Source organism: Rhincodon typus, chromosome 13 (genome assembly GCF_021869965.1).
Source record: "Rhincodon typus isolate 14 chromosome 13, sRhiTyp1.1, whole genome shotgun sequence".
NCBI lineage: Eukaryota > Metazoa > Chordata > Chondrichthyes > Orectolobiformes > Rhincodontidae > Rhincodon > Rhincodon typus.
In genome coordinates, this window is record NC_063344.1 from 62211467 (window position 1) to 62227536 (window position 16070).

The 16070-nt window shown below is 43.9% G+C and overlaps 1 protein-coding gene across 1 annotated transcript in view; it reads left to right on the plus strand.

The window, feature by feature from the left end:
- Positions 1-15041, plus strand: part of inpp5d (inositol polyphosphate-5-phosphatase D) — an 89966-nt gene extending 74925 nt beyond the window's left edge. The window contains exons 16-17 of the mRNA XM_048604130.1: positions 8748-9321; positions 12192-15041. Coding sequence (XP_048460087.1) covers positions 8748-9321; positions 12192-12194 — 577 coding nt within the window. The 3' untranslated portion in view covers positions 12195-15041. The remainder of the gene's footprint in view (positions 1-8747; positions 9322-12191) is intronic.
- The last annotated feature ends 1029 nt before the right edge of the window (positions 15042-16070 follow it).

The window sequence follows — 16070 nt, forward strand, 5'->3', positions numbered from 1 at the left end:
CTACTGGGAACATACTGTACATTAAATGGCGCAGTATTGTCCATCTGTCGTACTGAGGATGAGCAACCGTCCACTACCATCACCTCTCATTCAATATCAGTCATATACAATATACCATATACAATGTTCCCCTGCACTGTCACCACACTATATTAGAGCGCAGAATCTGCTGCGTTCAATGAAATAATTTTCTTGTATTTAGTGTTAATGTGTAATCAAAGTCTAACCTGAAGAGAGTTTTTGACCTAGCCTACTCCTTGGCCTGTCAGAAACCCAGTCTCAGTTGTGGCATCAAGCCGCACGGTAAAAAATTGATTTCACAACAAGGCAGAATGTGAGGTTCGACAAAATAGGGGTTAGGGTTAGGTTGTAAGAATAGGCTGGAAAAAAAATTTCAATCTATTAAATGTTTATTTTCCAAAACAGCTTAAAGGATTCTTTTTTAAAAATGGAAACAAAGCTTATTGTGGTGTGACTGTAACTTGTGGAAGCTTGCTCTGTAAGACAGTTGAGGTTTACCTACTATTTCACTACTCTTTGAAGTAAAGAGAAGATTGTGCAAATGTACATGAAGATGTTTGAAAGTATATGTTTGTGATATGTTATATATTCAATATTGAAAGCACACACTGGTGAGAAAGAAACTTTTAACTGAACAATTGAAATAAATAGAGACAAGACAATTATTTCACATTACAAATAAAAGTGAAATTTTGAATTAATTGGAAAGGATTGCAGGTGAAGAGTCTAATACTTTGAAAAATTTTGAGCACATGTAAAGTCTACAGCATTAATGTTTTGAGAGAAATTTGAAGAATTTGGTTTCAAACAGTGGCTTCTCCATTCTCATAACACTGCAAAGCATTAACAGAGTTTGAGTTTTTTTTAATTCATGCACAAGATGAGGGTGTCACTGGCTAGGCAGCATTTATTGCCCAGAGGGCAGTTAAGAGTCAACCACTTTTCTGTGGGTCTGGAGTCACATGTAGGCCAGACCAGATAAGGATGGCAGTTTCCCTCCCTAAAGGACTTTAGTGAACCAGATGGGTTATTCCAACAATTGACAATGGATTCATGGTCATCATTGGACTCTGAATTCCAAATATTTATTAAGTTCAAATTCCACTATCAGCTGTGACAGGATTTGAACCCTGGCCCCCAGAACATTAACTGGGTCTCCAGATTAACAGTCCTGCAATAATACCACTAGGCCATTGCCTCCCTGTGATCTAAGTAAATTCAGAAGATATGTTGCACAGAGCCAGGTCCCACTTAACAGTAGGTGAATGATCAGGTACTCTGCTGTTGCTGATTCAGGGATACAGACTAGAAGTATAGCATGCTGCTTCAGCTTCAGATAATGCTTTGGATCCCTTGCTGGAATGGAGATCGGCGTGGACTTTCAGGTAGGCCTTGGTTCTGGTAATGGACAGAAAAGGTACAGCAGAAGCAGACCCAAGACCCAAGCTGGCCAACTCTGGTTCAACAGTTTTGGTCTCCTGCTTTTGGTCATCCTTCATGCCTGTAATCATGGTGCACTGCCTCCGCACAGCCACCAGACAGTGAAAAAACTTCAAGATCCTTGTGAATAAAGCTTGACTTTTAGTCAGAGCTTTTTCTTTCTCATATTCAACAATAAGTAAACAAAATGTTCAAAGATTTTGATAACATGACAGCCCTGAAGGGAACAAAAAAACCCAGTAAAACAGATGAATGAGGCATCCTGGGTCTTGTATACTTCAAAGCGGAGGACCAGTACGAACAGTGCTTATTTTACTGGTTTTATTTCGCTCTGGGAATTATTTAATTGCTTCTGTAATTATCCCCTTGGTTTGCTGGCAGCCGCATCTTGGAGATTAATCTTGAAAATGCTGGAGGCCTTAGAACTTCTGTGTCACCCTCACGGTGTGTAGTTAGTAGAAGGCGCAGCATTACTCACTCACTGGTATAGCTATTAATTAGACTCTGAGGAGGCACAACATTTGGACTCTTCCTGTATCCATCTGTGATAGACATATTAAAAACTAGCAGTGGAGCATGTACCAGAACTGTCTTGTAGTGCGTTGTGATAGAAGGTATCCCACAACCTTGTGAACATCAACAATCTTCATTAAATGCATACGCTTTAAGTGGGTAAGGAAAGACAGTCTCAGGTTCCAGGGCTACGTTGATCAGACATCATTATGACAGCTCCACGTGCACATGTTCAATAACTATAATCAAAGCAGATGTGTATAGTTAACCCTTTACTGCAAATCTCTCCCACCAAGTTTTATCCTCACTCAGTATTTCCACACCTTTCTACATGAACCCCCCCCCACCCCCAGCCCCCTGCAATGAACAGTCTTTGGACTTTACTGGGAAGGACTGTTAGGTATTTTCACCAATCTCCCTGATCCAATCCACAGGGTTTCCCAGTTGTGGAGGTCAGACCATTTCAAACTCTTTCTTTTGAGGGTTATCATCCCTTGTCCCCATCACTCGTGCTGTGTTCACACAGTTTTCTCATAACGATCAGGATGTGCAACCCATCCTGTTACTGCTGTCCCTGCCAGCAAAACTCCTGTTTCTTTGGGCATTGGCATTTGACATTCAATCAAGGTACATTCTTGATTGTTGGAGCTTCACAAATGCAGTACTCCCATGGTGCCTATCCTTGAGCCACATATAAACTCCTTTTTGCAATGTGGGCAGGTCATGAGCTCTGTGTCTCTGGGTGAAGGGGCAGACTTGGTCAATCTTATTCTGTTCTTCTTTGTATTGTTCCTGTTCCTGCTCTTATGCCATGGTTCTTGGCATTAATGCATGGAAAAGGGAGGAAAATTGTGTTTGCAGCCTCCAGCCCATCAAAAGCTGGCACGGCCGAAGCTGTTCTACAACAGTGTACTGTGGTAGTTGAGTAAGGCTAAATGAAAATCTTAATTCTCTCTTAGAAGTTTTTTTTATTGTATAGGCCCCTTCTCTTGGCTTTGCCAGTGCCTTGCAGGTACCTCAATGATCTTGTAATGAGGTCGTAAATGATCAAAAACATTCAGTGGCAAACTGTGGCCCATTGTTGGAGATAACATCTCAGATTCCACACATGAAAAATATGTTTTACAAAGAGATTATAATGGCTTCGAAGATGAATTGATTCAACTACTGGACCTTAATCCATCGAGAACAATAGTCAACAAAGCCATCCCATAAGCTCAAATAGATCAACGTCAAGACATTCCCAGAGCCTATTACTTCCTTATTAATGACTGATGAAAGGACCGCCCATATTCTTTAGCAGGAAGCATATCATTTAAATGTAGAGAGACTATGGTACAAAGAGTGTGCTTTCATGAAACGTAAAATGTTTGTGTGAGCTACAGCAAGTAACTGTGAAGGCAAAAGTTAGAGATAGAGTCATAGATTTATACAGCACAGAAACAGACCCTTTGGTCCAACTCCTCCATACTGACCAGCTATCCTAAATTAATCTAGTCCCATTTGCCAGCTTTTCAGAGAAAGGTTGCCCTTTATTGCATCAAGCCCATTAATAATTGTTCATTCAGCAATCTTAATTTTCTTACCTGGTACAATACTAATAATCCTCCTCAAAGTTTCCAGAATAATTCTTCTTGGAACACTGTTAACAATTCAAATCCCATTAATGATCTTCCTTGGCGCTCCATTAATAATCTGTCTGAAAAACATGTTCGTAAATCTTTCTTGGAACCAATTAATAATCCATTTCTGGTAGCCCAATGATAGCTCCTTCCAAATAAAAACCGAAAGAACTGCAGATGCTGCAAATCAGGAACAAAAAACAGAAGTTGCTGGAGAAGCTCAGCAGGTCTGGCAGCATCTGTGAAGAAAAAATCAGAATTAACTTTTCGGGTCTGGTGACCCAACCTCAGAACTTCCGAGAAAGGGTCACTGGACCTGAAACGTTAATTCTGATCTCTCTTCTGGTGCTGTCAGTCTTGCTGAGCTTTTTCAGCAACTTCTGTTTTTGATAGCTTCTTCCATCCAGTCCATTAACAAACCCTGTGGCTCCCAGTTATTAGACCCACCCCCAGTGACCTGTTAATTGCCCTTTATCCTCTATCAATATTAAGCTTCGCCTGCAGACAGTTTTACATCAACAATTTAAGCTACCTTAGGGTACACATCTGGAATAGATGGGATTTGAATACATACCTTCTGGATCAGTGGCAGGGACACTGCCACCATGCCACAAGAGCCCTAACTTACTCCTATATCCTATTAATAACCTCTTCAGCCTACTAAGAACCCTCCTCAGTAGTTCGTTCTCTGGTAACTGGATGAATAAAACCAAGAGGTGCATTCACTTAGACCTGTCTCCTTGGGCTTGTAGGGATTCAGTGCACCAAACAAGAGGTGTGGAAATTTTAAGATTTTCATCCAGTGATCTCTGTGGAGAATAATGGCTTTTTTTATTGGAGTTGACATGTCTGGGCTACATTGGTAATTTCCTTGAGAAAGAGCCCATGGTAACAGCCATACATAGTTCTTTTCAGTTGGCAACTGTTACTGTGCTAACCAGCAAGATGTATAGAGATAGTAGGAACTGCCGATGCTGGAGTCTGAGATAACAAGGTGTGGAGCTGAAGGAACACAGCCGGCCAGGCAACATCAGAGGAGCAGGAAAGCTGATGTTTCGGGTCTGGACCCTTCTTCAGAAACAGCCCATTTCTGAAGAAGGGTCCAGACCCGAAACGTTAGCTTTCCTGCTCCTCTGATGCTGCCTGGCCGGCTGTGTTCATCCAGCTCTACAGTGTTATCTCAGCAAGATGTATAGGTGGGACAACAGTGACATCTGCTGGTGCAGCATGGTATGACATCAGGATCACATGCCAGTCATCTCAGAATTTCTGAGACCAGGTGACTTGCTCTGAAATGGTTTAGGAACTGTTCCTTCCAATGTGTAAATATGAACTATTGTCGATAGCTCATTTGTAGTGAGAAATTAGCTGGAGAGAAGCAGGTCGTTAACCTGTCAGTAACCTGCTTGTGTGTCAATAAACTTAATAACCTGCTTGTACTTTATATTAAATTAAAAACCGAAAGAACTGCGGATGCTGTAAATCAGGAACAAAAAACAGAAGTTACTGGAAAAGCTCAGCAGGTCTGGCAGCATCTGTGAAGAAAAAATCAGAGTTAACGTTTCAGGTCTGGTGATCTTTCCTAGTTCTTGACTGATGAGGGAGTTGAGAAGAGATTGGGGCAGGTAGGAAAGTGGAGTTGAGGCCAAATCAAGATCGGCCATGATCTTATCAAATGATGGAGAAGGCACATCGAGGCTGAGTGGACTGTTCTGCTCCTAGTTCACTTTCATATGTGCTAGACACATGTGTAAGGTTCAGGGAAACAACAGATGTTCCATCCAGATCAGCTCATCCTTGACTGAGGATTTGGCATTTTGCAAAAGCAAATCTCTCCAAAAACAGGGAAAGCAACATCCTCCAACTCGTCTGAACCCCACCCAATTGTTTGTCTGGATCTTTCCTTCGTGAGCAGGAGGAGTAGGTATTTGCAAACAGAGTTGCAGTGCCCGAGCTTGGAGGCTGTGGTTAATACTGTGCCATCACACACAATGGTGGTTATCCTGACTTCAGCAACCTTTGTTTGAAGCCACATAACTGTGCTAAAACCTGTAGTAACCCCCAGTGATCCATCCTTGGCCCCTTCCTAATTTGCAACTACACGTTGGCAACTTCATTCAAAACCTTAGCCATCTGCTTTCACATGTACAATGACAACATGTAGCTGTACCTCAAGCCCAGCTCCCTTGACTTCTCCACGATTGTTATAATTATCAAAATGTCTCTCCAGCATCAGAATTAGAATTAGCTTTATTGTGACATGTACTCAAATGAGTACCGTGAAAAGTGTACAGTTGCCACTTACAGCACCATCTTAGGTACAAAGGTCCCCAGGTACAGCTTCTTCAGTTGCAGTTCTTAGAAAAACAGAGAAGTAGTAAGTCCAGCATTGCAGATTTTAGGAATAAATTATAAAATGGAGAAGAAAAATTTAGAACAATGGTCTTCCAACCCACTCCATACTGGCACCTAACCTTCAGTCCACACTGGGCCTTGACTCCAGACTTGGTACGGAACGATAAAAAATTTCCTCCGATTAAATAAAGGGAAGACTAAAGTAATTGATTTCAGTCCCTGCTATAAACTCTGCCCCAAGTTACCGATTCCACTAAATGAGTCCGTGTGCAATGCTGGTGTCCAATTTAGGCCTTGAGGCCGGCTTCTGACCACACCCTGTCCCCAAGACCACCTACTGCTTTCGTCACGTTGCCCAACTCCAACCTTGCCTCAACCTGCCTGTTGCTGAAATCTTCATCACCCCTCCCCCATGTTGTCGCTACCACTTTGACTCTTATTCTGTCACACTCCCAGCTGGCCTCTTGCAGTCTACTCTCTATAAATTGGAGGTCATCCTAAACTGCCAGCAAATCCCATTCCCCTATCATCCTTATATTGGCACATATAAAAAGCCATGATTTCAAAATTGTTGTCTTTGTTCCATTCAAACTCCTTTGTAGCCTTGCCCTTACTAGATCGACACCTACATTTAGCAAATAAAAACCGAAAGAACTGCGGATGCAGTAAATCAGGAACAAAGGCAGAAGTTGCTGGAAAAGCTCAGAAGGTCTGGCAGCATCTATGAAGAAAAAAAATCAGAGTTAATGTGACCCTTCCTCAGAACAGGATTTGAAACGTTTACTCTGATTTTTTTCTTCACAGATGCTGCCAGACCTGCTGAGCTTGTCCCGCAACTTCTGTTTTTGTTCCTAGAATTAGCAAGTTGTCTTATAAGGAAAGATTGGACAGGCTCAGCTAGTATCCCCTGGCGTTTAGAAGTGTGAAGGGTGACTTGATTGAAGCATATAAGATCCTGAATGGACTTGATAAAATGGACAAAGAAATGATGGAACTGGAGGGCACTGTTTAAAATGTAGACATTGGCCTTCTGGGGACAGAAACGAGGAGATTGTTATTCTCTGTGGATATAGTAGCTTTGGAGCTCTCAGCCTCAGAAAGTGGCGGAGGCCATTTGAATAATTTTAAGGCAGAGTTAGATATGTGTTGAGCAACGGAATCGATTGTTATCAGCGGACTGCTTTAACATAGAGCTGACTCTTACCAGAAGTCAGTTGAGTAACGTTTTTGTTGGGTTTCACTCTGTGAGCCCTAATGACTATCCTCCCGAAGTCACCTCATTAGCTGTGGACCGTGCCCCCATGGTGCCCCATTCACTGTATTTACCCACTCGCCATGGGTGGAGGTACTGGTCACTGCTGGGACTTCCCAGTATTTCCTGGCAGTGGTGCCATTCTTAATGCCCAGTCGTGTACCTGGTCAAGTGCTGGCAGTCCACCAGTGTCCTGTGCGGTTCCTGCTAATTGCCCTGGACAGGTTGGGCAGAGGGAAATCGGAACCAGGCTTTGCCAACGGGATCTGGTATTCCTGCTGGACGAGGTGCAGTTGCTGCTCATGGAGTGTGCTCTGAGATGTTGGTGGCTGATGGAGGTCTGAAGGAGCTGGTTACTGCACTGACTTTCATATCAGGAACGTGGCCGTCCAGTTCCAGAACAGGAAACTGTGTGTAAATGAGGTGAAATAAAAGCAAATAAGGCCTCTCGATACTCACTTTCGGGAATCTCATTTCCTTGTTCGACACTTGGTTGGAAAATTGGTATGTTGGTTTTGATGGTAGGTAGCTCCTTACTGCTGGGCTCATATGATTCTCCCAACTCTCCCACCAATGTCCACATCAATCTACAGCTGGGAAGATTCTGCCCATCATTTCACTGGGTCAAAGACTGTAATGTTACTCAAACGGGTGAAGCAGTAGGACAGTAGGGGAAGTTCAGTCTAAGTGTGTTGTCTGACGATGAATCTGTGATGTGCTTGGGATTTTCCGTGTTCAGGGTGAAGTGCAAGACATTAAGGATTGGGGAGTGGGGGTTACAGAGCCAGTGGAACAAATGGCCATCTTTGTTTTAGGATTAATTTGATGTTGCACGGTTAATATGTGTAGAGGTGTTTGCTGTGTGATATGTTCCATGCCTAGGTGGAGAGCTGTCGCTTTAAGGCTCAAGGATTCGATTGCTTTTGAGTAAGCAGCGGTTCAGGTTCCTCAGAGGTTACTTGATGTTTGGTAAAGGACTCTGCAGAGTGCAATACCCTCCAGACAGTAGGCTGGGCACAACGTCTCACATATCTGTGCATGTAGCATTGAGCACTGCTGAACACCATGGCGAACAAGTGTGTGCTTTAGTGCACATTTGTACCACACATCACATTTACATTGTGTAGAATACCAAACTTGCTCTTTCAAGTTATAGAACTGCTGCAGCAGGAAAAGAAGCCAAATGATCTTCTGAGGAGATACCGGCCCCTTGAAAGAAGAGTTTAGCTGGTGACCCCAACCCTCTTTTCTCTGTAGCCCTTTGCAAATTCTTTTCTCCTCAAAATATTTTGTTTAGGAAGTCATGGTCAAATCTGCCAGGCAGTCTCTTATTCCAGATCCTAACCCTCAGAGTGTAGAGCACACCTTCTCATGTCGTATTTGATTACTTTGTCAATCGCTTTGTATTAGTGACCTCTGGTTTTTGACCCTTCCAGCAGTAACAGTCTCCCGCTCTCTCTCTCTCTCTCTGTATCAGTCTACACTGTCCAGGCTGGTTTGGTGCCTTGTGTGATCTAACTTCTCCTTTGTTCCCTGAAAACCAGCAGCAACCCAGAAAGCTCTCACGGTAAAAACCCGACGATGATACACCCGAGGGCAGAAATCCCTGCGTCGCTGGAGCCGAAACCGATGCTGCTGATCAGTAACCCCTTGTACGAAGCAGTCGACCAGACGCAAAGTGACATCTTGAAGAAAGAGCAGGTCACCCCGCGGAATCTGAGAAAAGGTGCTCCAGCAACATCGGAGAAGGTCCCCTCTCCTTACCACCCCTCCGCCAATAAGCTGGCACAGCCGGGAGTGAGCAAGAAGTTGAACCGGCAGGTGCCGCTCCCCGTGCCCCAGAGCAGGAGCCGATCGTACACCTGCTCAGAGTTGAGAAGACCGGGCCAAGGGGCATCCCACTCTGGTCAAGCAGAGGCCAAGGCTCACCATTTGGTTTCGGGGGTCATCTCACTTAGTGAGCAGCCCCCTTCACTGGCCAGGCCCCCACTGCCGATGAAGAGTCAGAAAGTGCTGGAGCTACAACACGCGATGAAAGACTACAGAGAAACCTCGGTGTTACCAGCTCACCACAAGCAGCACGGCAACGAGGCCTTGGGGCAACAGGCCAGCGTGTCCGTAAGTACAGTACAATTCTCACACGTACAATGGGAGGTAACAAGGTGTTTTGTTATCTCTGACTCCAGCATCTGCAGCTCTTGCTGTCTATACAATGGGAGGGACCGTTCAGAGATAGTACTACACAACTCGAGAGCAGGCAGGACTTTCAACTCGGGCCTCCTACCCGAGAATCGGGGCATTACCACTATGCTACGAGAGCCCTAACAACGGGAGAGATATCCTGAGATTGGAAGGTGTTCTAAGAGTGCTCAGCAGCTTGATGCCTGGGTTGCCTTAAGTAGAAAGATTAAGCTGGTTGGGCTCAAGCGCATGAAGTTGAAAAGAGTGAGACTTTCTTTTTTGAAAAATATACAATCTTGCGGGATCTTCGAGGGTAGATGTTGAGAGGATATTTCCTCCCTTTGGAGTGAAATTGGGGGGCCCTTTTTCACAAAGGAGAAGTCTGTATTCTCTTCCCCAAAAAGCTGTTCATGCCGGGCTCTAACTAGCAACTTCATGATGGAGATCCATAGATTTTTGTGAGGTAAGGCTATTAAGAAGTATGGAGTTAAGGCAGTAAGTGGAGTTGAGTTATAGATTGGCCAGGATCTAATTGAATGCCAGAGTTTGCTAGGAAATCTTGTTTGGAAAGAGAGAGAGAGTGTGTGTTACAATCATTTTCCTCAACATCTCACTTGGTAAAGACTGGTCCGTTTGGTGACTGGTACAATGTAGCTCACATACTCTGGTGTACTGACTCAAATAAGCGAATGGGAATCAAGGGCATGGTCCTATCCTCTGCAACTGCCTTATATAAATGAGAATAGTGAGATGTGGCCAGTACACACTGTAGTCCTAAGGGCTCTTGTGGTGTAGTGATAGTGCCTATATCTGGGCCAGAAGATCCAGGTGCAAGCTCCATTTGTTCCAGAAGAATGGCCAAACACGTTGATTAATAATAACGATACTCTGGTCCTGGAATTCACTTGCATCCCTGAACCAGCCAGAGTGAAATAGGAATATGATTCAAGTGCTCATTCATAGAAACAGCCCTGGGTTAATGAAGTTGTGAGTTCACATTCTAACAAATAACATGCAATAATTCTGGGAATCAGGAAATAAAAGGGAGGAGCTCAGCCGTTTTCTGAATGCTGTTCAAGACAATTGGACCTTGGATAGAATTTACAGCGCAGAAACATGCCAGTCAGCCTAATAGTGCCAGTCAGCACACAGGCACCCTCCTCATCTGATACTTCATCTTACCCTCCTCTGTGACTTGTCCTCCATTTTTAATCCAATACTTCAGCCGCTAAGTGTACGTGGTCAATTGGGAATCCCAATGCGGACTAATCCCACTTTTAATTGGTAAATTAAATATGGATAATATACTGTCATTGGGCCTTGTAATCCCAACACTCATTGTCCTGTGTATGTGTGTGTGCGTGTATGTGTGTGTGTGTGTGTGTGAACGTTAAATCTCTTGTGTATTTCTTGGTAAAAAGCTAAGATTAAAGCAGAGTGCATGAAGGTTTTTTGTTCGTTGAAAGCACTAAACATCCTTCCTCAATGAACAGTGGTGGATATTATTGTTGCATGTGGCTAACACAGTATCTTAGGACAACACCTGTAGTTAGTTTACCACTCCCATTGGATTAGACTGGACTATATTGTTTTTGAATTGCCGAGGGGATGTGGACGACTCCAGTTGAGCCAGAATTTATTGCCCTTCCCTAATTATTCTTGGGACAGTGGTGGTGAGCTGCCTTCTTGAACCACTGCGGACCATGTGATGATATCCACAGTGCTGTTAGAAGGGAGTTTTAAGATTTTGACCCAATGAAGGAACAGTGATCTAGTTCCAAGTCATGATGGTGCGTAATTTGAAGGGGAACACCTAGAGAAAAACCAGTAATACTGGGAAATGAATGTGCTAGCCCTACTGGAACTCTGTTTTGAAGTGTTTAAGTTGAACCATTTGACAGTTTTAATGTTTTATTTTCCTTTTGGGCATGTTTGGTGCTGTTTCAATGCACTTCCTGCCCTGGCAGTAAGTGTGGGCTAAGTCCTATTAAGTTAATGAATAGAAAACATCAGCAATGATGCTGACATTGATACACACTTGGAACAATGGCTAAGCTACTCCCAAGCCAATGGGAATGCTCACTCCTATCTACTTACATACATGGTATAAATGGTTAGTAAAGGTACCTTTGGACCAGCATGAAGACAGATCCCTCTCTCTACAACTCAGTATGTTCACTAGAGACACTTAGAGCGTTCAAAGAGTGCTCTCAAGTCCGCACATTATATGGACCTTCACTGCAAATGGTTGCTTCAGGAAGCGTGGTGACCAGATGATAAGTGTGATGTGGACCACCATGTCCTGACAGCAAACATATTCAGTGAAGGACAGCATCCCTAGCAAGAAGATTATGTAGCCATTGACTGGATTTTAGGAGGTCATAGAATCCCTACAGTGTGGAAACAGGCCCTTCAGCTCAACAAGTCCACACTGATCCTCAGAGCATCCCACCCAGACCCATCCCAGAACACCACAGGCAATTTAGCACGGCCAATCCACCCAGCCTGCACATCTTTGGACTGTGGGAGAAAACCCCAGACAGACAAGGGGAGAATGTGCAAACTCCACACAGACAGTTGCCCAAGGGTGGAATTAAACCCGGGTCCCTGGTGCTGTGAGGCAGCAATGCTAACCGCTGAGCCACCGTGCTGACCGGTTTCTCAACAGAATTGAAATTAGATGATTCCCATTTTAGGTACATCATGAGAGGATAGCTGAGGCTAGGCCCCAAAGCCATTCTGACGGTGACATCACCTTGCTTTGAAAACATTACTAATCTTAACTCTTTCATTCTCTCTATTTACAGTGACCAAAGCCCCAGTTGTGGTGAGATGAAAATTCCTTGTCAGAAATTTTCAGAAGAGCGAAGCATTTCCTGTTTATCTTTGGCTTACACATACGCGTGGCAAATGTAAATTATGGTTACCCTAAGGAGAGAATCAGCAGAGCCGGATGTCAGGAATCATGCCGTGAATCTCTCACTTGCTTCCCTGTTCTCCTCGAGTTGAATAGCTGGCTGCCAGGTACAGTTCAGAGCAGGTGATCAGCAGCTGGAAGGGAGGAGGCTTGAAGAAACCTTCAATGTTATAATATTTTCAAAAGCGTGTCCCCTTCAATGGGCATGTTCTTCACTGGCATCTGATAGCCAGTCGTGGAGGAGCTTCACGGTACGAGCTGACCAGAGCACATTGCAACGTCCAACGTTTGGCTGAACCAATGGTGACAAGAGCCATACTCTGTGCTCACCAGCACTATGGTTCACCTCTGGCATGGATGCTTAGATGAACAGTCCCTTGACACTCCACAGCTGGGCACAAAAAATCAAGAACTTTCATTTCTGCAGTGCCTATCGAACTCAGGATGACCCAAGGACACTTTTGAAGCGTAGTTGCCGTGTATTTTTTTCAAACATGATAATTGCTGGCTAGGTCCATATTATTGCTCATCACGATTTGTTAAGAGTTAAGATTCAGTCACATTGCTGTTGGTCTGGATTCACATGTAGGCTAGACCAAGATGGCAGTTTCCTTCCCTAAAGGGCATTAATGTACTGGAAGGGTTTCCTCCAGCAATGGTCATTATTAGACCCTTAATTCCAGATTTTGACTGAGTTTCAAATTCTAACCATCCCGCTTTACCAGGATTTGAACTCAGATCCCCAAAATGTTACATGGCTGTCTGGATCACTAGTCCAGTGACAATACACTAAGCCATTGCCTCCCCTTGTAACATAGGAAATGTGACAGGCACTTTATACAGAGTAAGCTCCCACAAATGGCAATGTAATGCTGACTTGATAAAAGCTGCTGTAGGTATTTTTTTGAGGAGTACGTGTTGAGAATCCAGCAAGAACTCCCTGCTTTTCTTCCACTAAGAAGATTTTCACATCTGCTTGAAAAAGGAGCCAAAGTTTTGGTTTAATATCCCCTCCTGAAAATGGGAACTCTAGCAGTGCAGCACAACCCCAGTATTGCACTAGAATGTCATCCTAGATTTTATCCTTAAATCCATGACTCTGTGTCTCAGTGGGAGGAGTACTATCACTGGATCATGGTTGAGGTAGTGGGAAATGACCATTGCTGGAAAATTGTGAGCCAGTGGCAGGGGAAGGACGAGAGGGGTGGGGATTGTGGAATGATTTATTTGCACTCTGAGTCTTACGTGCCTTTAGATGTTATATTAGCTCATGAATTATGCTGAATAATGTGTTTGTGACTGGCCTTGACATCAAGTTTGCATTTGACCAAGCGAAGCATCAAGGAGCTCCAGCAAAACTACAGTCAATGGGAATCAGGAGAAATCTCTCCACTAATTGGAGTCAGACCGAGAACAAAGGAAGATAGTTGTGGTTTGGAGGTTAATCATCTCAATGTTGCAGCCATTTCTTTGCGTGGTGTCCTCGACCCAACTACATTAAGCTGTTTTAGCAATGACCTTGCTCTATCATAAATGTTTGCTGATGACTGTACAATGTCTAGCCAAATAAACAGGGTGGCTCCAAGACAGGTCAGAGGTCAGCAATTCTGCAGCGAGTGACTCATCTCCTGTTTTCCCAAAGCCTGACCAGCGTCTATAAGACAAAAGTCGGAAGTGTGATGGAATGCTCTCCACCTGCTTGGATGAGTACAGCTGCAACAACATTCAACAACATTATCCAGGGCAAATGCATCCACTTGATTAGCAAACTGTCTACCAACGTAAATTCCCTCCACCGCTGTAGTAACAGTGTGTACCATATACAAGATGCATGGCAACAACTCACCAAGGCTTTTTCCACAGCACATTCCAAACCCATGGCCCATACTACCTTAGAAGGACAAGGACATGATACATGGATCTTCAGCATCTACAGGTTCCCCTCCAAGCCATTCACCATCATGACTTTGAAACATATATTAATATTCCTTCACTGTTGCTGGATCACAATCTTGAAACTCTCTCCTTACCAGCATTGTGGGAGTCCCTATACCCCAAGAACTGCAGTGGTTCAACAAGGCAACTCATCACCACCATCTCAAGGGCAGTTACTTTTGGGCAACAGATGACGGCTTTTCTAATGATGCCCATATCCTGTGGAAGAATTAAAAAAGAAACTATGCCTTGTGTTCGAAGGCTTTGCTTCACTAATACACCCACTTCGACATGGGAGATGACCAATTCCCAGGTGCCAAGTTTTCCTTGCATTAGAGTCCCAATATGCCCCATCCAAAGAGGTACTTCCCCTAGAGAACATTGGCAAATATCCATCCCACCCACAACACTACCTCCTCCCCCACCTCACACCATTTTCTGGTGACTGCTTCCCTGCCTCACATCATTTGCCATCCTGTCTGTCATCCGTCTCAGCTGCCATTTTTCCATTAACTAAAATGCAAAGAATGAAGGTATTTGCATTTCTGAAGCACCTTTCACATCCATTTCAAAGTTTCTCAGGGCCCATTAACCACGAATTTGAGTGTAGTTTGGTCTTGTTTAAGGGAGCCGCAGTGGTAAAGAGTGATTTCCAGTGCTTTTTGCAACTTCCGGACTCAGAGGGGGCAAATTTATGTTTTCTGAAATGTAAATACTTCTATTGAGTTTTTATGGTATTGTCTTGAAGTTGTATGAGAACACCAGTGAAGAAGGTTGCAGATGAAATAAAAGATGATGGAATCAATGCTTTCACTTATTTTTCAAAAGGGAACTCAAGTTTTGCTGCCGAGGAAGGGTCACCAGACCCAAAATATTAACTCTGATTTCTCTTCACAGATGCTGCTAGACCTGCTGAGCTTTTCCAGCAACTTCTGTTTTTGTTCAATTTTTCCTTCTCGTTATTGCCCCACCTTGGTCTGTCCCATGTCAGCAATCCCAGTCCCGGGGAGACAGCACAGCCAAACACAGTGGTCTGCTCCAATGTTATTGCTCTTCGAGAGAAAATGGAATAATTTCTGCTGCCTACCCTTCTCCACTGAGAATTCCACTGGATTCCAGTCAACAATTCCACACCGCAGCAAGCATGATGGAGTTTAAACTTGGTCCCCGTATCTCTCATTCTGTCATCAATTCTCAGAGCTCCATCATGCAATGCCAGCTCAGTGTTTCTGTTCCCACTCTCCATTCACACTGGGGTAACTTAGCAAGGGCTAATTAGCAACATTCTCGGAGGAGATGTTCCTCCTCCTTTCCATCTCAATGGAAACTCCTTTTCCCAAAACTGCGCCCCTGGGATTCTCTCATAAAAAAAGAAACTTAAACTCAGCTTGTGCTCTGTCAGGTTCCCTCAGGGTCTCATGTCATAGAGTTGTACAGCATGGAAACAGACCCTTTGGTCCAACTCATCCATGCTGACCAGATATCCTAAGTTAATCTAGTCCCATTTGCCAGCATTTGGCCCACATCCCTTTAAACCCTTCCTATTCATGATGTCTTCTACTATCACCTCTCATTCTTCTAAGCTCTGATAAGTAGGGAGTAACCCCCTCGACCTTTCCTCACGACAAACCTTTCATCATAGACAATCAACCTAGTGTACCTTCTCTGAACCGTTTACAATCCAAGTATCATCTTGAGTATTGCTCAAAGGAGACCCATCGTTTTTGTTTCTTACCCATCAGGACACTCGCAAGAATACCCAATAACACAAGGAACAATAATCTATGCTGCATGAGAATATGATGGTGATTGGTTGGCAACTGGATGCTGACTA